A 23,480-nucleotide genomic window follows, 5' to 3' on the forward strand; every position below is an offset into this window, starting at 1 on the left:
TTTTGATTTGCATTTCTCTGATAATTAGTGATATTGAGCATTTTTTCATGTGCTTTTTGATCATTTGTATGTCTTCCTTGGAGAGTTGCTTGTTTAGGTCTTCTGCCCATTTTTGAATTGGGTTGTTTATTTTTTTCTTATTGAGTCGTATGAGCTGCTTATATATTCTGGAGATCAAGCCTTTGTCGGTTTCACTTGCAAAAATTTTCTCCCATTCCGTAGGTTTTCTTCTTGTTTTATTTCTGGTTTCCTTTGCTGTGCAGAAGCTTGTAAGTTTCATTAGGTCCCATTTGTTTATTCTTGCTTTTATTTCTTCTAGGAGAAAATTTTTGAAATGTATGTCAGATAATGTTTTGCCTATGTTTTCCTCTAGGAGGTTTATTGTATCTTGTCTTATGTTTAAGTCTTTAATCCATAAGCTCACTCTCTTTCTCTCCTATACTGATACAGCAATTACTTTGTACTAGATTCTCCACTTAGTAACTTTCTGCCCTTAGGAGTTATTTAGCCTCTCCCTGCATCAGTTTCCTCATCTCTGAGATGATGACATATCTCAGGGGTTTGTTATGAAGATTAACTTTGTTAGTGTATTTAAAGCTATTAACAATGTTTGAAACATAATATGCACTCAATTCATACTTTTTTTTAAATAAATGTATATTTATTTAGAGAGATGCATACTGCATAGAGTGTAAGGCAAGAGAAAGGCAAGGAAGGAGGTGTGGAAATTGGGTGCTCAGGTTAAAGTAAAAGTAGGTACATACTCCATATACAGAGTGCGGGCCATCTCCAAAGGGAAGAGAGAGTGCAAAGGGCCTCAATTCATACTTTAATATTATTTTAAGATTAATTATTGCCTGGATTGTGTTAAAATTGTTTTATTGTCATGTCCATTGCTCTCTTTTCATTCTGAGTTTCAGGAGGATAGTGTGTGTGACTTACTTATTTGTCTATACTACTGTTATCTAGTACAGTGTTCTGTAGCAAGTTAAGGTCTAATTCAGTACCCATTTGATGCTTGGTTCTATCCCCTAAATATCTACTGAGTAATAATAATTGCTCTCTTCATGTCTGAGCATTATGAGCTAAAAACAAATTCACCTTTATTCCCCCTGTTCACCAAAAGCTCCAGCTGCTCAGGGCTGCTCCGCATTCTTTAGACAGATTCCTGCAAACTTTTGTGCCTTTTGCTAGTTCATGCTGTGTTCTGCTCTGATTCCATGTCCATAACTAGAAAGTTTTTAAGATCTATGCTCAAAAGTGCCACCTCCATAACACTTTCACTAGTCTTTCACAGAGATAGAATGACTTTTTCTTCTTGGCTCTTCATGACTGTCTTCTGCTACTTAATAATATAATATATTAAATTTGGTGCATTTGTATGAAGATCTGCCTATGTGAAAGAAATATGTTCAGTACATATTCTTGGTGCTCCTACCATGTGCTAAGCACCATTCTAGCAGCTTATATAGCACAGGAATAATTTGCATGTGAACTTCCTATTTAAGGAGATAAACCTATAAATATTAAAGAGTATTTAGTAAGTCTATAACAAAAGTCTGTTGAAAGATTGTAGGGACTGGAATTATCTATACCTGCAGGGTTTGAAGAAGGCCTTCTCTTGAGGCAGGCGGACCTTCAAAAATGAGTAAGAATTTTCTGAGTGGACAAGAGGAAAGAGCATGGAGGCATGAAAGTAACTGTGTTTTAAGGAAACATCATTTTTCTGATATACATAAAAAAGGTTTCTTTTATCTTCAGATCCTGTCAGGGTCTACCCAGCATCATGCTTGACATATAGCAAGTTTTTAATGTTTGAATAATAAACAAATTGGTATGAATCTAGCACCAGCCAGCACAAACTGTTCTCTGTGTCTGTCTCTTGCTTCTGCTTTCTTCTAAAGTATCTTTATTCTCAGTTAGTAGTTTCCCAAGTAGTGATACAGTGACTACTACATAAAGTTCTGAGTTTATTCTGCCAGTTTAGTAACTTTGGTGAAAGTTGCCTTTCTTCTGGTTACAGCAGAGTTCTTGCTGCTGATTTAACTGACTCAGCTTCAGTTACATATTCATCTTTAAACAAATAACTTGGTGGATGAGAAGGTAATAATAAATCATTAGTTTGGAGAAGTAGGTGGGTGCCAAATCATTCTAAGAACTGTGGGAAGCTTTTAGGGGTTTTAAATAGAGAAATTATATAATCTAGCTTTTTTTTTTAAATGCTAATTTTGCTCTGTGTGTAGAATGGATTGCAGAAGGCAAAGTGAAAACTCCTGGACTAGTGAGGTGGTTATTGTAGTAGTCCAGCTGAGAGATCCTATCAGTCCTGTTTCGGTTATGGATTAAAAGGAATGGATAGTGAGATTAAGGGGAAAATGAAAGGTGATTCCTGGAATTTTGACTTGAGTGACTGAGGAACTAGTAGTGCCATTTATTGAAATAGGGAAGACTGGGTGAGGATAATTTAGTTTGGTTATGTTACCTTTTCATTGTCTGTTAAATGTCTGCGTGGAGAAGCAGTTGGGCTTCCTTAGGTGTCATTTTTCTCATCTCTAAGTAGAATAATACCATATATTTAATAGGGATACTGAGGAATGTGGTACTGTATAAAGCATGTGGCGTTTAATAGTTAAATAAGTGGAGAAATGAATGAAGTTGATACTTAAAATCCAATAACTGCACACTTTTAAAAATTGGAACTAGCTTATTTTTACTCTGTAATTTTGTTGTCACATTTAGCAGTTACAAAACAATGTACTGAGTGTTGATTCATCAGATTTGGTAGATAAAGAATCTGGCCTAAGAAAAAAATTTTTTTGTCTCTCTCTCTCTCTCTTTTTTTTTTTTTACAATGCCACCATATTTAATTGATTTTAAAATGTTTTTCTATTATTTTCACATATCTGAGAGTAAGGAGTGTCTTATACACAATACCTTGCAGTGGCTATTTGCCTGCAACAAAGTTAAATTCTTCCAGATAGGATTTGTGCTGTTTCAGATGGTCACCTGGAGATACTACCAACTGGATAGCACTTTGAATTAAATTGTTTACTGAGTTTTTCTTTGAATCACACTGGTAGTGTGAACTTGTATCAAAACCTGCATGAATGCCTGATTGTGGTTCAAATTCTCAGGAGTGATTATTTTTACTTTCTCTCTCTTGCTGTGCCTTTCTGAATGGCAGCTTTAATTCTGGAATATTCTGACTTTAAGGGAATAGCATTTTGGTGTCTTAACTTTTTGCAGAGGCCTCTTGTTAGATTCCCCCATCTTGTTTTCCTTTCTTACCATATTTAAAACAATGACGTGATAAACAATTGATGGTGTTTTAGATCTGATAAAATACTCTTAACAATAAAAGCTAACATGTACTGAGCACTTTCCCTTTTCCAGGCAGTGCTGTAAAGCCCTTTGTATGTAGTAACCCAGGGAAGTGTAAGCAACTAATTTTACTTTATCAAGTTGTCTAGTTCTTGCCCTCTTCCTTGTGCTTTGCTCATAGAAATGGTGAGTTTTTTGAAATGTGTAGGCTAGAGTTAAAAAGGATTCCCTATAGTACCTTGGTCAAACACTAATGAACTTACTCTTAGACATATGCTTGACATTGCCTGACCCATGAATTAAATAAAAATGGCATTGTGGTTTCAATAGTGTACAGTTGCCTGGTTACTCAGTCCCTAAACACTTGCCTATGAGGCTAATGCTATTTGGATTTATGAGAGATTAGAGAAACTCCTGATGCAGTTTTTAGATTTTATATTGTGGGATATCTTAGAAGCAGGGGGTTGGGGGTTGGTTGAAACTGCTTAGAGCAGAAGAAGGGCCTGATGTCAAGTGTTAATTTTGAATGGGTAGTAGCTATCTCAAATAGTCTTAAGTTATCCAAAAAATACAAATTAATTATTTCCCTTTTGTGGTTTACATAGGTGGCCTAGATTTGCTTCACAACTCATACTTTTAAAAATTCAGTAATAAATAAAATGAAATAAAATGAAGAAAGTATCCCATACATTCAGGTTGACATTGAAAAGTGTAACAACAATTTTCCATCATAGTGTTAGTTCTTGTTTTAATTAACTCAAAAAGTACATGAATAATATTTTTATTGTAAATGACTCAGGAACTCAAGCGTCTAAAAAATAAAACGTGACAATCCTACTTGGTGAGTTGTGTGAATTTCTCTAAGATAGCTACCTAGAAATGGAATAGCTGGGTTGAAGGTTATGTTCACTTTATTTTGGTACGTATTGCCAGTTTTTCCCACTCAAAAAAGCTTTACCTTCTTCTTCACTCACCAGTGGTATTTAACATTAAGTGTTACATTGTGTTCTTATCAACAATAGATTGTGTCAGTATTTTTAGTTGTTTCCTAATTGAAAGGTGTGAATTGTATTTTGTTTTAATTTGCATTTCATTAATTACTAGTGAAATGAAACATTTTTTCTTTCTGTATTGGTTCATCTTAATGATATTATAGTAGTTTCCAAACCAAGTTACTTTAGTATTTATCGAATCAGAAAGTGATTAGTTAACATGCATGTAGTAATGGTTGAATTATAACAACACTAAAACACTTGATTCACATTGTTAATTTGACTATAGACCAACTGTATGTTGTAGTGTATACTTTTTTGCCCTTTTAAGTATATCACAGTTGGAATAAAATGTAGAGAGGCAAAATAGCATGGTGGTTTAAAGTATGGACTGTTGAACTGGACTGCCTGAATCAGAATACTACTTCCAATACTTAATAAAATGTGACCTTGGTTAAGTTACATATCCTCTCTATGCCCCAGATGCCTTGTCTCTGGATGATCAGATAAAGAAAATGTGATTTATACATAATAGAATATTATTCAAGCTTAAAAAAGAAGAAAATCTTGCATTTGCAGCAACATGGATAAATCTGGAAAATATTGTGCTAAGTGAAATTCACAGACACAGAAGGACAGATACTCCATGACACTACTTATATGAGAAATCTAAAATAGCCAAATCCATAGAAGAAGAAAGGAGAATGGTGATTGCCAGATGTTGAGGGAAGGAAGAAATGGGAAGATATTAGTGAAAAGGTACAAAGTTTTAGTTCTACAAGATGAGTAAGTCCTAGAGGTCTACTGTAAAGCATAATGTCTATAGTTAACAAAACTGTATTGTATACTTAAAAATTTGCTAAGAGGGTAGATCTTATGTTAAGTGTTCTTATCAAAAATAATAGTAATAATGATATAAAGAGGGCAGGAGGAAACTTTTGGAGGTGATGGATGGATTTATGGCATAGATATTGGTGATGGTATCACAGATATAACTCATCAAGTTGTACACATTAAGTGTGTACAACTTTTTGTATTTTAATCATACCTCAATAAAGTAGTTTAAAAAAAGAAAGTTTCTGATAACAGTTAATATCTGTAAACTACTTAGATTAGTGCCTGGCAATAGTAAGTGCTATTTGAAAGTTTGCTAAATTAAACTTTTAAATTTTACTGCATATTGAATGCATGTAATTTTTTAACCACTAGGATCTCAGCATTTTCAATAAAATTTCATGATGCAGTGATACACTACAGCCTAAGTGTTAATGTCTAAAACTCACATCTTGAATATGTGTTTTATAAGTATTTCCCAGGGTGATTATTAAATGGGAAAGAATATCTAAATTGTTTCCTTTCTTCCTAGTTTGAAGTGAAGTGGGTGAAAAAATAATTTGAACTGGTTGCCAAAATTTAAAACTTGGGAGGCTTTACATTTAAAACAAAACAAAACTAGATATCTGGCTTCTGGCTTTTCTCAAAGAATCAGAAAATTCTAGTAACGCTGAACTCTTGATTTTCCAGAGCGGCAATCAGCTATTCTGGAGTAGCAGCTCTTCCTGGGAGAGACATGCCGTCTGTCCATAGTCCCAAGCACCCCAGTATTGCTTCCTCACAGCTAAGGCAGAATGTCATTTGCCCCTCACATTTCACTCATTTACGTCCAGTCTGGGTGCTCTAGACACTTAAGTTTGAGAAAGCTGTGCTAGTGACAGAGTCTGGAACTTAGGAAGTACTCAACAAATGTTTGTTGAAAGGATGAAGAAAGAACCATAAACATAAGTATAGGGATTTACCCGACTGACTTTAAATTGTCCAAGGTGATACGGGTCTAGCTGTGCTTTTACAACAGCTGTTCCCACCATCCTTATCAATGTACAGCATGAGGAAGGAATGAAAATATTGGGATGTCAGAGAACCAATGCTCTGAAATAACTGGCTTTTCATTGGGTATGATTACCAAGCTGCCACATTTTCAAGAATAGACACCCTCAAATTTATTCAGTACTGGTATAATGCAGTGAATTATATGACATGACAAAAAAATAAAATATGATCAAATGCACTTGCCATTTATTTGGGAATACATGACAATATCTATTCACTTGAGCAAAAACGTACAAACAACACCCAACTGTGTTTGAAGACAGGATATCTTTGATCAGAACTCTGAAATATCCCTTTGAGTTAGCTATTAGTATAATAAACTTCATTAATTTGTACCTGACAGTAATTTGGGATTTGTGATTATTTAGTCTAGTTGAACTCAGCGTGTCCCAAATCTGTGAAGGAAGAGTAAGCCAAGTAAGTGAAAAGTGTAGGTAACATCTTGTCTACCCACCACTTTCTTTGCTGTATTGTAATCACTTAAGTGATAATGCTCAGTAAGAACTTGTTATATCAATAAGGAACAGAGTTTGAGACTGGTAGTGGTTATAGCATCCATTACACCTGTCTTTCCAGCTCTGTTCCTGTGAATGCTTTAGGGATCTTGGCCCAAAAGAAGGAATTAGTTTTCAATCATCACTTACTTAAATAAAGTTAAAAAAAACTGCCAAGGGTACACTTAAGATGATTTACTATAGTAACATCTAAATCATTGTAGTCATTCCCAGGTAACCATGTAAATGAATGAATGAATTGGTGAATAATTAGATCCATATAATGTGGCAGCTATGTAAATTATAAACTTCCATTTTTAACTAAAGAATATTTTACTGTGTTGGATATTTAATGACTATAATATAGTTCATTATTGATATTTTTTTCCAAGTCAGTTATCATTTACATATATTCTATTACTATTCCTTCTGTTTGGGGATATTAATGCATATAGTTACTATTAATACTTACCAGGCTACTTTAAAATAACATTATTAAAGCCAATAAAATATACATATGAAAAATTAATGTAGCACAGTGTTTCTACCTTTATGTCTCAAGGGTTATAAAGAAATAAGAATGAGATGTTTAAATATACAGTTTTATCAATGGTATGTTTTTGTGTTGCTCTATATTCTCTGCTTTCTTAATCTTAACCCATTGTCCAGTAGCTACTAGCCACATGTGGCAATTTAAATTAATTAAAATGATATAAAGTTTGAAATTATTTTCCGTAGTCACACTAGCTATGTTTTAAGTGCTCAGTAGCCACATGGGGCTGTGGTCACCCTATTGGACAGCACAGATAGAGAACATTTTTGTCGCCACAGAAAGTTCTGTTAGCAGGTGGTAAACCATTGTATATACAACTCCTTACCCTTTGTTTTGCCACATTGTACATTAGATTTTTCGTTTGTAATTTGAAAATGAAGTTTAATATGTCCTAGAAGTACTATCTTAACTTAACTTCTTGAAATCTCTTTTCCCCCAGATTGTTGTTTTATCAACTATATATTTAAACCAACATGTTCCTTTTTTCCGTTTATTACGATAGTCTACACCTGACATTTTTATCATTATTTAAAACTCTTAAGTTCTGTGATGCATATAGGTGAAGTAATGCCTTTAGGTATTATTCACTTTTAAGACAACACAGCATATGACAGTGTCTCCATGTGCCTCTTTTACCATGTACAATGAAAAAAATACTTATTAAGTGGTGATTTTTCCCCCTTTATCTTATTAAGTAAATTATATGGTCCTTTTTTATGGAAGCCTTCATAGTTAGAGATGTAAAACAGCAATTTCTTGGTTCTATAGCATGACATAGTTCAGAGCTGAGATTAGAGAAACCCCGTAGAGTTGTTAATACTTGAGGGCATCCCCAACTAGAAAAGTATGTGAATTTAGGCATGGGAGGAAGGAAGGATCTGCTTTAAATTTAGTGTAGGGTCACTGAATCTTAATGATAGATTAAACAAGGGAGGTAGAATAATGAATAGGGGTATGCAGTGTGTAGCACTAATACCAGAAGTCCACGGTTTGTGGCGGTTTTTTAATGTCCTTTCCCATATGGTTTTGAATAGAGTAGGTTATGGCAGGGATGAGCTAAGGAATAGCTTTGTTAATGAATAAATAGGAGTAAATTTTTTTAACAGGAGACTTCAGGCTGTTTACTTAGAATGCGTGCTTATTTAATGAATCATGTGATTAAAATTTTTTCTGATCTTAATAATACATTAAGAGTATGCTAAGGTATTCCTGTTATTTTCTTATAAGTTAGCTATATTTACATTTTTGAGCCAGTCCTAACAGTGAAATCCTTGGGAGTACGATTTTAACCGCCTTAATTAAAAGCCAGTTGTATGGCTCTTCGGAGCACTGGCATTGTCAGTCCTTAGTTAGGGTTTGGTGTACAGTATTAGACATTCATTCATAGTGTCAGTTCATTTTGAAAGATTTGTCATTTGGAACCAGTTTCTAGCTCTATCTCATTTACCTAAAATTAACTAGGTATATAATTTTAGTGCCTATCCTTTTATTGTAACTTTGCACTTGGTCAAGGCAGCTACTTTTCTTAAGATATCTTTCCTGCCCTCCCCCACCCTCCACATATCAGAGAGAGTAATGCTAAAATTAAGCTGATCTTGGAAAGTAGCAAGTTAGAATCAGAAAACTGACCAGACACACTTTCAAATATCTCTCAGGGCTGTTCTTTGGAGATTACTTAATATTTCCAAAAGGAGAGGTTAAGTAGGTTGCTTCTGGTGCATCGGCTAAGCAGAGTGAAGAGTAGTGTAACTCCTGACTCCAGGGCCCCAAATGCAAACACTGGCCTAGTTGTTCCCAAACTTTCTCCTTGATGTGGGTGACTTGAATGGTTTATTTTCACTTGATGAGCCACACCCCCAGGCCACTTTAGTATTCATGGCAGACCCCAACACTAAGTCCCTTTGTTGTCTTTGTTTTTTGCATTTTTTTGTTAACAAGAAAAGATAAAATTATAAGAGACCTGATTATAGACTGAGGTTCCATTGCTGATGGTTCCCACCACTTTTTTCCACATCTCAAAGAAAGGCAAAGGCCTGGATGGGCAACAGAAAGCAGCAAAGCAAACATAAACATCATGTCTGAGCATCATTGTGGTGCTTCCAGAGTGGGAAAGAGTACACACAGTCTTTATCAAAATATAAAGATGGCTCTTCACCAAAAACAGTAGGATTGCCAGCATCTGAAAAATTTGGAAGTTTCTATAGAAACAATGGTCTTTTCTTTGGGGGGGAGAGGGGAGAGCATGTCTTAAGAAGAACAAAGAAGTGATTAAGAATTTTTAAAATCTGCATTATCATCCTGGCTTAGGCATTAACTAACTGAATGATATTTGCAATACAAGTAGTCTGATTTGTGTGTGTGTGTGTGTGTGTGTGTGTAAAATTTAAAAGAAAATGCAGTTCTGTGAAAAACAAATTGGCAGAATAGATTAATGGCATTGCCCTACATCATCTTCCTTATAGATGTAATTTTATTTTAGGATTTATAGAGATTACATAAAGCAGATCTGATCAGAATTTCACGTGTCCATATCAAAAGCACAAAAGACAGGTTGACAAGAATGCCCAACTATTGAGAGAGAGAAAACTGGAGTAACAAGATAGGGCATAATTGATTTACTGTATATTGGCAAAGAAGAATCAGGCCTATAGTGTGAATGTCTTCATACACTTTTATTCTGGATGAAACTTATGTTAATGAGATAGATGACTCAGAAGTCACTGACAAACGTTTTTATAAGGAGGAGCCTTTGTTAACCCTCCCATGATAAAGTTTATTTACTATTTTAATTGTTTTTCTCATTTTACCTTGATTTATTTTCCTGAAAATTTTATATCTTGCTGTTTCTTTCCCAGCTGTGTGTGACACCAGGAACTGCCCTCTTACTGTGACAGCAGCATTCAGTCGTTGAAACAATAACAAGTTGCTATTTGATCTTGTAGTTGTCGTTCCTCTACAGCACTTAAAGTACAAAATTGACAGCCTGTAACTGCTCTTCATTGCTTGTACCGGCACAACAGGTGTGAAAAGTTCACTTCTCTCATGACAGAGGTTTCACCCATAGTTGGTCACTCTTACATGTTACCACTTAATGACCACTGTTCAGAGTAAGTGTAAATAGTCTCATAGAAAATTCTTACACCTTACGATTATGAAAGTGTCAGGTGGAAAAAAATTTTAAAGATAATTTATTGCAACTCTTTATTTTTCAGAAGAGCAGATTCAGGCTAAGAGAAGATATATCACTCATGAAAAAAATCTAGACTTTAGAGTCTTGTAGAACTAAATTAAATCCTAATTTCATCATTGACTAACCTTAGGCCAGTTATCTGTTGTCTCTAAGCCTCAGTTTCCTTATTTGTAAAATGAAGATAATAATACATGTAAAGGGTTATTGTGAGGATATGTTAACATAAAAGCTAGTTCCTGGTTTATAGAAGATGTTCAGTAAATGTTCAGTTGCCTTTCTCTTCCCCTTTCCTTTACTCAGTTTCACTCAGATAGTTAGTGGCACAGCTAAAGTAAAAAATAGGTTGTTCTGACTCCAAATACATGTCTTTAAATAAAAAAATTATTTTGATTTCTGATTACATAAGTAATAGATGCTTAAATGAGATAGATATACAGAAAATAAAAATGAGTCATAATCCCATGATAGAGGGAACAAATTTTAACATTTCTTCTGTATCTTTTTCTAGTGTACATATACATATATGTATATGTATACTTAATAAGCAGAAATGTACATAATTTTATAACCTAGTTTTTCCTTAATATGTAACAACTTTTCATGTTATTAAATATTCTTCTCTATCGAGGTAAGCAAACTTTTTCTGTAAAGGGTGAGAAAAGAAATATTTCAGGCTTTGCAGGGCATACATTCTCTGTTGCATCTGTTCAACTCTGCTGTCATGGTAGTGCAAAAGCATCCCAGAAAGTATATAAAAAAATGGAGGTAGTGCTGTTCCAATACAGCTTCATTTACAGAAAGATGCAGCAGACTAGATTTGGGCTCTAGACTCTACTTTGGTGACTCTGGTTTTATATAATCATTTTCATGGCTGCATAGTATTTCATTTATTTAACTATCTTATTATTGGATATGAAAATTGTGACAGTTGTGTGTCTGTGTGTGTGATAATAAACAAGGCTGCAGTGACTATCTTTGTAGCTAAATATTTGGTTTCACGTGTAATTATGTCCTTAAGAGTAACTTGTATACTGCTTCTGACGTTATATCAAATGGTTTGTCTACTAAAACTTAGACTCAAAAATTTAAAAAAATACTTCTGGTATACAGGTGTCTTGTTTTATGTGACCAATTTTTAAAGTAGTTCATAAAATTGAAGTTTATTAAATGGTTCAAGGTTAAAGTAAAACTCATAAAACTGTTCTTATAAATGTTCTAGTTATTTCTAGGATTGACTTGACTTAACTGGTATTTTCTTTTGTGGAAGGAATTATAAATTAATTTACTTGACTTTAAAAGGGGGAAATTTTAAGAGCATTTAATGAGTGACTGATGTTTTATTCATTGTGGACAATAAAAAAAATTTGCTTCTATGATATTAGGCCATTGTTGGAAAAACTGCTCTTTCACTGTTTCCATAAAGTATAGAGGGGAAATATTGGGCCCCAGGAGAAAGTCTTGACTGACTGATATGAGGTTAACCTCACACTGTTTTTCCTTTGGGTCTTGTTTCAGCTAACCTATGAGAAAGACCAAAAAAAACAAACCAAAAACTGTTGTCTTTCATTTGCTTCAAACAGTTCTCAGGTGTTTAGGGATATTTCTTCAGTTGAACTAATATGTACAGGTGTCTTCCAAGTTTATTTAGTGTGATCAATAGATCTTTTATTGTGATTTGCAGTTTTACTGCAATGCCCAAATATGTATTATAACCAGAAAGCAATCACACTTAAATTTTAGGCAGAAAAACTGAAGATTAATGCAGATTTTCAATGATGAAGATTATTATTTACCAATTATGATCAGTTATTTCAGTTTTCTGAAGTCTGTAGTGAAGAAGTAGTGCCATCTTTCATTACTATCTTAGACTAAAAATGATCTCTTTATTATCGAAAAAATCATAGCATTTATAGAATTTCTATAACAAATTGTTATTAATCATATTCATTCTCAAAAAGGACTGGCCACCTTAGGCAAGAGTTCAAAGAACTTTAGAATCAGTTAATTAGAAAGGCGTGGCTAACTGGGAGAGCCTATAATTCACACATACTAAAACAGTGCTTCTTATGCTTTGGCTTGGTAAGATTTCCTATAGGGCTTGTTAAAACACAGATTGCAGGGTGTCAGAGTTTCCGGTGCACTAGGCCTGTGATGGGTTCCCCGAATTTTAATTTCTGATACTTTCCAGGCAATACTAATACTTCTTGTCCAGGCACCAACCACGCTTTGGGAACCACAGGTGCAGAAAAGTAATTGTTCCCCCTTTTTTGTTGTTGTTGTTGTTTATGATTTTAACTTCTGTAACGTCACAATTTCTCTAAACCTTTTTTACTGGAAAGCTCTTAAAATTTAGCATCTTTTTTATTTGTGAAGTATATTCTACCTTGCTCATTTATAAACATTTTCTTAACTCTTTAAGAATTCTTTTTTGAAATCCAGACCTAACCTTTAACTAAAGATATGAATTCATTTTAATAAATTTATGACCGTTAGTTCAGTCACTTTTATGATCTAACATTGTGATTTTTATATCATTTTTACCCACACCAAACTTTTAGGATAGGAAATTATGAATATAACCATGTTTCTAATGAAAGTGTTAAATCTTATCCTTGATAGTTTTCAGGATGACTAAAATCCATTTCCAAACTAGTTTTGATATTTGATTAGCTTTATTATCATCATTCCCAGTAATCTCTTAAGATGCCAATTGCCAGATTTCTTTACAGGCAAGTAAGAGGTGAAGTAAGTTTTTAAAGTATGGTACAAAGCAAAGCTTAGTTACAGTTGTTGGAATGGAGAATTCAGTTAGAGCCAAAAGATGTTTTAATGGAACAGAATGCAGTCAGTTTAAAAGCTTGATTGAAAGCAACTTCAATTTTATAGTTTTCTTCAAACAACATGTTCATTGTTTTCTGGAAAGATGGTATTTGAGAAAAAGAAATGTCTCGAGTTACTGTTTTTATGAGGAAAGAATTGCTGAGTCTTTTAAATGGTTAATGAGAAGAAGTAATAGTTAAACACTTGGAGCATTGATTTCTGATTTGAATTCTCCAACACAGGCCAGCCCTGAGGGAAGGGAAAAAAAGCTTGCTAATTAACATTTGATTACTGATGCCACCTTCTCATTCCCCTTGCACCATCCGGTTTCAAGTGTTTTGTTCAGGAAGGATTTTTATGAGGGTTTGAACTTGCATCTTAGTAAAACAAATCCATGTACAATTGCAACGAGTGTACAATATGTTAAAAAAAAAAAAGAAGAAGAAGAAGAAAAAGAATAGTCCTTAGATATGAAGTTTGTGTTCAAAACCCAGTGTGGATCAGAAGTGACTGGTTTCTTAACTGTAAGCCTTTCACAGCACCAATGATTGCTAAGAAACTGGAACTAAGCCTAGTCAGTATGTCTTATTTAAAAATACACACACACACACACACATACATACACACTTATTTGTTTGATGAAGCTTTGTTTAGCAAACTCTTAGCCAGATCATCATTTGATGGTGTGAAATACTTGGAGTTGAAAGTTTAATGTATTTAAAATTTGAATAAGCTCAGGTTCTAATATGACCAAAGGCTTTTTTCTTTTAGGATTGATAAGGAATGAGATACAAGTATGCTGTTTCAGGGTGCCTTTTTGTAAGGGCTATAACTTGCCATAGTATTCTTAATTTAAAAAAAATGTAGAAACTGGAGTGCTAACAAACTGATGATTGTTCTAAGCCCATGGCAATTAAATGTTTTGTTTTTATTTTTGCCATATTAAGATGTTTGATATGTGAAAAATTGTAGGCAAGATTTCAAAATTTTAAAGATGTTGAGATAAATTATAGAACTTTACAACTGTATCACTTAGCTCATGGTATTCTGCCAAAATTCTAGCCTCAGTGATAACATTTAGTTGATGAAATAGTTATTTGGGAGACCAGTGTGACAGGCTTTATTTTTAAATGAGAGCTCATGAGGAGAAAATGTTATGTAGTCTTTTTTTTTTTTAAATCTAGGCTCTTTTGTGTAATTAAAAGCAAAAACTGACTTTTTAATCCAAGAAAAAAAATCACCTAAAATTATATATATATATTATTATATCTGTATTTCTTAACTGAAATTATTTGCAATTTTCATTTTTGATGTTACATTTATTAACTCTTTACTACTTTTTTTCATTGTCTAGCCTTAATGATTTTAAACTTTCCCTCTTTACTTACTTGTCTTAAATATATTTAGCTCTTCTTTTCCCATGTACCTAAGATTAACTCCAATATTTTCCAAAAAAATACAGGATTTCAGAACTTTGAAAATCAGTAGTGATCTCATGTTATCCTCTTCTAATATTGAGTAAATAGGTCTCAGAGGGGTTTGACCAACGTGCACCACAGTTAACAGCTGAGCAGAATTAGGACTAGAAATCTACTTCTCTTGCCTCTCATTATGCCACAATACCTCAAACTTGGTGACTTTTCTGTTATTGGAATATGCTTTTACTTGGATAATGCCTGAATGATATTTAAATTTCCCTGAAACAGTTTCAAGTAATGTAACCAACATTTAGCTCACAAGGAATGATTTTATTATAGCTGATAAAGTTATCTACTAAATTTTTATTTTCAATTTGAATAGCTACAATAGCTCATTTAAGGCTAATCTGAGTCTCATAAGTTAGCCTGTAGCAGAGTAGTTTCCTAAGAATTTTTTTCTAGGAAATTCTGGTAACATTCACTAAAATGTACAACTGTTAGAAAATTTATTAAACTCAAAACTTTGCAGGAGATAAATATCTTACATAATTTTATATTGAGTAGTTCATAATAAAATGATCTTTCCCCCAATGCTGTGTTTATAACTGAAATTTCCACAATGAAGAAACAGGAAGTTTGAAGTGGAGATCATTGCTTATGTTAATTTCTATATGTAAATAGATGTAAATCAGTACTGCATTAATTCTGTGCTATTTCAGGTTACTCTGATTTGTACTTTTTTTTCTTATTTACAAACAGCTGTCTTATATGAAGCAGTGGGGAAGAAGTAAAATTGTCCTTTTAGAAAATCTAGAAAACAAGCTCTGGAAAATCTATTGTCAATCTGGAACACTTGATCCAAATACAGTATAGTTTGTAACATAATTTTAATGTTCAGCTGGTAATCAAAGCATTTATTAAATTTTTTCAGAACTAATTGAAACATTTGCATAGTTTAGCAGCCTGAAATCTCATAGATTTAGAGCTTAATGTATAACAAGAACTGAGAAGATTATGAAGGTTCAGCATGATTTTGAGCCAATGCTGATCAAAGAAAATGTGTAAGACAAAAAGGCCCTTAGGAAATGTTACCCTGTGAAGTGCCACTTGTCCTTAACTGGAATTTAACACAAATCTCTAAAGATGAAACTCCATCAGAAGTAGCACAGTAATGGCAGCTGGGCATGCCAGCTATAGCAACCTACCCTGTGTATTTATTCTTTCTGCTTCTCTCAAATCTCTTAAATCAGTCGGTCTCTCAGTACTCCTCACTACCCTGCTCTACACGCTCTCTACCCTTCTCCCTGCTCTCTCCTTCCCTTGAGTCCTTCCTCTCTCCCCCATCCCTCTCTCTCTCCCTCCTTCCATCCTTCTTCTCCATCCTGTTCCTTCACCCCCCCCCCTGAAAAAACTGTTTTCTTCATTTAATTCATGATGACCTTAAATTCACCTGCATCATTTTATACACAGCTATATTTTGTCATTTAGCTTTCCTGAGAATCATTTTACTTTTGCTTTGTGAACATTTCCGATTTTTATCCTTCCCTGCAGGACTGTCACTTAAAAATTTAATTAAATAAAACCGTTAATGAAGACAATAGAATTTTTATCTCCATTAATAAAACCATCACTCATTTTGTACTTTTGCTATCTTATCACTTGTCTTTCTTCCTTATAATGGTAAAACCTGCCTGCGGTTAAAAAATTGATAAACATGGAATTCTTCTTGAAAAACTTACTTGTTTTCACTCAAGTTGTTGTTTAGTGATTGTAGGTTAACACAAGGCTCTTTTGGCTTAATTTCAGAAACTCTGTGAATTTAGCTTTTCAATTGGAACAATCAAACATTAGCCTAACATGCTTTACATTGTACCCTCTCAGCCAAGTTCTGTCTGCACTAACCAGTTTATTCTATGACAAGTTGCTTAACAGATGTCATTCTGGGGAGAACAATGAAGCCAAATACTTGTGCAATGGCTAACATTACTCTAACTTTGATCACTTTTGTTCAGCACATCAGTCTGGCGTTGTGCTTTATACCAACATAACACTATAGCCAGAACATGCTTTTCAGGCTTAGAATAGCAAAGGAATGTTATTCAGTTCAGCGCAGTTACAGATGAGTTAATGAAAGAAGAAAAATACTGTTTATTTCATAATACCACATTGTTGTGTTTTGGAATTAAGGTGGAATTTAAAGAATCCCACTCCAAAGTTATTTGTTTATATACTCAACTCATAATATTTGTGTATATTTGCCAACGCAGGGGTAGCCTTGCCACCTTTCCAACAGATGTAAATATTTGTCCTGCCGTCCCCTCACCCTCAAAATAGCTGATGACACTTGGTGTATCTAGACAACATAATTAAAAATAACTTTAAGAAAGGAATTTTTTGCCTTGAGGCCTGAAGTTTCCCCATACTCCCGTCTTCCATCCTTTCCCTTTCTTTTATTAATAAATGATAATAATAATAATACTTTGGGTTTTTAGAATGCCTTTCCTCTTAAGAGCACTAATGTTTAAGCATGACGAAATAGCACTAGCTAGTGGAAGTGGTCAGAGGTTAGCCCAACTGGATTTGGTTAAATTGTTGGGTTGGTAATGACTAATGAAAATTTTCAAACTTGATTTGACTGACCATAAAAAAAATACTACATGGTAGACTGGCCATTGCCAAGAACCTCTGAAAAACAGCTGTTTGTTTGAATTGAGTGGGGATCAAGCCATGCCCCCAAACTCCTCAGTTCTCCTGTACTAAATCTTTTTTCACAGGTGTACATTAGAGATAAAAATAGATTGAGTTCCAGGTTTTGTTTTGTTTCTTTCTTTCCCCAGTGAATATATATCTCCATTTCACTGGAAGGGTAACTTAGAAGTGTTTATGTATAATAAACGGTAATGTGATACAAAATGCTGTAATTGGACAACATGGTACTTCAGGCTTCTGCATTTTAAAAACTTGAATGAATGCTGCTTGTTCTCCATATTGAAGTCATATTGTAGAACATATGTGCAACATTTCAATATTAGCTTCTTTTTTACAGTGAGGTAATCCCAGAACTAACCTGAAGAGTTAGCTAAAATGGATTATCTCCATTCTTACAGTTTGATTATTTTATTTATAAATACAGAATGAAACAATTTTTGTAACCTACTTAGAAAAAAAGAAAGATATGATACGTCTTAATTACTGAATAATAGTTTAACCGTTCAACACTTTATTCTGATAAAATTAACTACCTCTTCTTTTAAAGTAAAAAGTATAATGTTGCAAGTTAAAAAACTAGTTTTTAAACTGTAACAGTATTTAAAATAAAAGTTATCATTACTATATTTTCTTTTGAGGAAGGACCTAAGTAATATATTAATGGATGGCTCTCAGTTAATAAATATTGTGTTGAAATAGTTTCTGATTTGGGGTGATTTCAAAGAAATAACCTGTGCTTCTTTATTAATAAGTTATTATACATTGAAACATATAAAACAGTGAAGAAAATGTAAGGTTTTTCCTTCCACTCCTTCTAGAAAAAATAATTACCACCATTCTCTCTCCCACATAGAAACTTGAAATATATCTCTTGTTTGAATCATTACACATCTTGAATCATTTAAAACATTGAATAGATTATGCAGATTTATAATTATAGCCTGTCCTAGGTGAAATACGGACCTGAAGTTTCTTGACTGAAAAGAAACTTGAGGCCATCCATAAATATAAAAATAATTGGTGGGGTTGTTGCTTGGACTATTATTTCATGTAGCCTTCATTGAGAATCTCTTTTAAATTTGATACAGATTTTTTTAAATAAAATTTTTATGATTGGTGTTTTCCTAGGTTCAAATTTTTGTTTGAATTTAGAAGAAAACAGAGGATATCACATAAATTGACTGGTAACTATCCTAAGTCATGTGGAAACCCTATTTTAATTGTTCTCTTTTTATAGGTAAAGAGAAATGTGTATGACCTTACGAGTATCCCCGTTCGCCATCAGTTATGGGAGGGCTGGCCAGCTTCTGCTACAGATGACTCAGTAAGTGACAATTGACTTATCACTTTTATATCCTTCTCTTTTGCCACTTTTAGTCTACTTGGCAGTGATACTACACAGAATCAAATGCTTTAAATCTATTGAATGAATTTTATAAATCAAATAATGTGAAAATAAGAAGAGTTGTAATAATTGAGTTTACTTGCAGAATAGATGTCATAAGCCAAGCATATCAGCATTCTCTTGATAATGTTACAGTATCAATATCAGGAACTTGATGCTGCTTGATTTGACTTAAATTTTCCTTTATTAGGAAAATGTAAATTTCAGATATTACTAATGAAATATCCCAAACATAAATTTTTTTTCCTAAATTACAGATACTTTGAAATTGACCTAACCATCTTATTTAATTTTAAAACTGCATTTCCCATAGGAGATCAGTACTTTAAAAAGTTAATTTTTATAGTTAATAGTACTCTATTCTTAAACACATCCATAATTCTCATTCCCATTAAAAAAAACTGGAAGAAAAAGTTTAGTCTGTAATTTTTACCTATTATTACATCTACTTATAATAATTTTATTATAAATTTTAAACCTTTCCTATCTCTGCCTTATTTCCAGTGGTTATTCTTTTCCAAGAGAGTAAATTTTATCATCTAAGGAATTCAACTAAAATTAATTTTGGCTACTTTTATTCATAATCTTCATTGTTCAAACCAGATACCCATTAAAAAAAAATAAAAGAATTAGAACATTTCAAGAATTTTGAAGTTTTTAAAATAAATAGGGAAAAAAGATATTGAGACTTTGTAAACATCTTGTAGTGTTAAATACCCAAATAATGATTATGGTTAAGAGTTTAATTACCTTTTCATATTTTCTAGTAAATACTATTTTTCTATCTGGATAATAATTACTCCTATTTTCTCAGCACCACTGTCATATATTTTAATATAAAGGAATTCTTTGTGGAAGATAGAAACATTTTTAAACAAATTGTTTATGTAGAGGCTACTTGAGTCTAACTGTTACACGGTCTAAATATTGTGCCTTTGGAAAATGCTTTGTGGCTTATGAAACTTTAAAAATAATCACAAAATAGCAAAAGTTTTTTAAGTGAACTCTTCAGAAAAAATTTATGTTAGGCACATTTGTTTTAACACTGATTTTAACATTGACATTATAGTCAGTATCATATATCATTAGAATGATTGGTGGTTTGTCAATGGCTAAAGGGTAAGGATGTAGTGGTTATTTTTAGTTTGTATTTTACCCCATTAGACTGAGAAATTTGATAGAAAATGTGCTACATTTATTTTTATAAAACAAAGAACATAATATTCATAAATGATAACCTTCTGTTTACCTGAGAAGACATGAAGAAATAAGAAATGTTCTTAGCATAGTCTAATAACCTGTTACAAGAAATAATAACATTAGTAGAAGAAAATAAGATCAAGCATGTCACTTAAATTCTCTGAGCTTCATTACCTCACTAATTTGAAACACTATAATAAGGATTAGTGATTATATATATATAGTACCTGGCTCATAGTAGACACTCAATAAATGAGAGTCAATATTATAATTAATTAATATTAACATCACTCAGAAAGGGATCACAGGCAAGGATTAGCTGGTTTAAGTAAATGAAATGATACCTGAGATTTGCTTCAGAATAACTTCTGGGGGAGTGAGTAGGGATATAAATAAAGCCAAGGTAGCTGTCTATTGATCATTGTTGAAGTTGGGTGATGTGTATATTTCCTTTTATACTATTCTCCCAAGTTTTGTGTATATTTGAAAATATCTATAATAAAAAGTTTAAAGCAAAAATTCTGGTTTAAGAGCAAGAACATAAGGTAATAAAGTCCAGAAATGTGGAGACTTCATGGGGTTAGAAAAGCCAACTGCTCTTGAGCCCCAGACTTGTAGAAACCAGACTGAAATAGACTTATCAGAGGCAAGTTCCAAGGATGATAGGCAAAATCAGTGAAATATGACTAATTCTTCTGTAACATAGTGCCTTACACATTTTTAGGTGTTAAATCTTTGACTTGACACTGAATTTTAGAGGCTCACATTTTAATGATTGTTATTTAATTTTTTACCAAAGAGTTCTAACGTAGTTTCATACAATAGGAAAATATGGAAAGCAACTAAAATTCACCTTATCAAAGACTGTGATGCTATCTGGTACTATACCCAAGTGACAGCAAACACAAGAGGCCATCTCCGTTAAGAAGCTTGATTCTTTTTGCCTCGTTATTCATATTTGCACCTTGTCCCAGAACCTGTGAAGTGTTGCCTGCCCACACATCTCCAGAGCAAATGTTGTCGTATTGGCAGGATGTTGCCTTGAACTGCATGATTTGATACAACGAAGATGGTTAGAGTCAGACTGCTTTTAACCAGCACCATAGCAGATCCACTATCTCCAGTGTTTCAGTTTTGGCAAAAATTGCTTATAACTGTAGTCTTTTAAGGAGATCTGAGCCAAAGAAATGTCACGAAACCTTTCTTTCATTAGGACCGTAAAAGCTTATAAAGCTAGTGCTTGTAATCTATATTGTTGCAGATGGAGGTGTTTTTATACTTATTTAAATCACTAAAGTGGAGGCATCTGCTACAAAACAAGATCGTCCTCACAGCTTAGGGCATGAATTAGGTACAGCTGAGAAATGTCAGCTGTGTAAACAGCCTGAAACGTGTTACCAACAAAAATATAATTAATTTCTTTCCAAGACAGTGTGCCATAACTTAATACTTAGAATGGTTTAACTTTCAGAGAAAGCACCTGAACATTTTCTTCCCAGTGCCAGAGTAGACAATTGGTTATAAAGGTCAATAAAAGTGATGTTGGCTTGCACTTTTCCTGCTCAGTTCCAGAAATTTGTGTGGCAGTGAATTTGTAGTAGCTTTAGATACCAGTGGCTTCCATGAATTTATAGAAATATCTTAGATCAAGAAGTTAATAGACTTGGGATGATGGAAATGTTCTAAAATCAGATTGTGGTGATGGTTGCATAACTGTACATTTACTAAAAAAATCATTGAATTAAACACTAAGTAAATTTTATGGCACGTAAATTATACTTCAATAAAGCTATTTTTTAAAAGGAAGTTAGTGAAGAGCTAGATTAAAATACTTTTTCATTAATGTTTTTATGTTGCATGTGAAATACTTTTGCAATAATACAGATGTTTTCTTTAGCGTACTTCTCATTAACCTCTGACTTAGCGAACAGGACAAAGAAATAGACTTCTTATAATTAGATTCTTGTATAATCTTGAGTCTCTTACAAACCTGATAGACTACAGTCTTTTGACATTTTCAAGGCTGTTCAGTGAAGTCAGCAATCATTTAAAACATTGTTGCCCCATCTCTCTTCGGAGTTAAAATATTTTCTTTTCTTGTAGTTGTACTCTAATGGAGTATGGGATACACTATGAATTGTCTTATAACTCTTTCTGTTCCTTTTGTACTTTTTCACCAGGGAAATAGATATCTAAAGCTTCAACAGTAGGGGAATGTTTTCATGCTGTGACAGTTCAGCTGTGAGAACAAGGAGTTGCCAGTAGACAAAATTTCATTTTACACTTTAACAAGGACACTCTTGGTTTCTAGAGAGTAGAAATAGTTTTAACGTTGTAAATTCTGTAGAGGCACTTTTTTATAATGCAGATAATTTTAATATATGTCGTTTTTAAAACTCCAGGTCTTAATAATGCTTATAAAAAGGAAGAAGAATCCTTCGGTTTTTAATACTTTTTTGTCGTGTTCCCCCACACACACACACTTTTTTCTTTTGAGATTACTAATGGTCTTCTGTGGTTCCATCATTGGCTAAGGAATGTTAACTCAGAATTTGAAAAATTTGGAATTTTAGGACCAGAGGTTTTTAGGCATGTGGTAGGAGTCAGAAAGCTACTTTAAAATATTAAATATTAAATATATTCACATTGAAAATGAGATGATTTATTAACAGAATTATTACACAGTAGCTTTTCTATGAAATAAAAATAAAACAAAAATCACACACACACCTTATTTCTTTTTTTTAATAAAATAGATTTTGTGAATGAGGGAATGTCATCTATTTTGATCATTCTGATGGGGGCCATTTTCTTTTGTAACTTCTCCCTGATGATTTGTGTTTAGCAGGTGTCAAATTATAAATATTCCCTTAATACTGGATCACCACCCTCTACTTTACAGGAGCTGCCATCCCAATACAGAGACTCTCACTGTTACCAGATCCTTTACCATACTATAGTTACCTACCTACTAAGTAAACTCATAACCTCCACTATAGTCATTCCATCCATTGCTGCAAGGTTAATGTCTAAAGTGCAGAATGAATCACATTCAGCCTTGCTTATATATCTTCAATGGCAACCTATTACATGCTGATTTATTTACAGATTTTTATGCTGGCATTCAAAACCCCTTCACTCTTTAGTCTGAAACTTCCCTTCTGGCTTTATTTTCCTTTACAGGCCCAGAATAAATGCTCAATAAATATTTCTTGAATAAATGATTGAATATTATGCCATATATAGCTTAGTTTTAGTTAAATATTCATTTTGCTGTTCCTCAGACATACTTGGTGCTCCACTCTGTCATTTAATCATACTGTTCCTTCTACCTAGAATACCTACAGCAATTATCTCCTTTCTTCAAGACCTTGCCTTAAGAAAATTTGCCTCTTTCCATGCCAACTTCTCCAACCATCTTAGAAGTTAGTTTATATTTGTTTTTCTATTTAAATTATTTTCATTTTTCTTTATTTTGTTCTTCTTTCATT

At 33.2% G+C, this 23,480-nt stretch overlaps 1 protein-coding gene across 2 annotated transcripts in view; it reads left to right on the forward strand.

Annotated features, from left to right (window-relative positions):
- Nucleotides 1-23,480, forward strand: part of FAF1 (Fas associated factor 1) — a 376,824-nt gene that overhangs the window by 179,304 nt on the left and 174,040 nt on the right. For both annotated transcript variants that reach the window (XM_031465103.2, XM_010984732.3), the window contains exon 8: nt 18,622-18,708. In XM_031465103.2, the coding sequence (XP_031320963.1) occupies nt 18,622-18,708 (87 nt within the window). The remainder of the gene's footprint in view (nt 1-18,621; nt 18,709-23,480) is intronic.

This window comes from Camelus dromedarius, chromosome 14, assembly GCF_036321535.1.
Source record: "Camelus dromedarius isolate mCamDro1 chromosome 14, mCamDro1.pat, whole genome shotgun sequence".
Lineage (NCBI taxonomy): Eukaryota > Metazoa > Chordata > Mammalia > Artiodactyla > Camelidae > Camelus > Camelus dromedarius.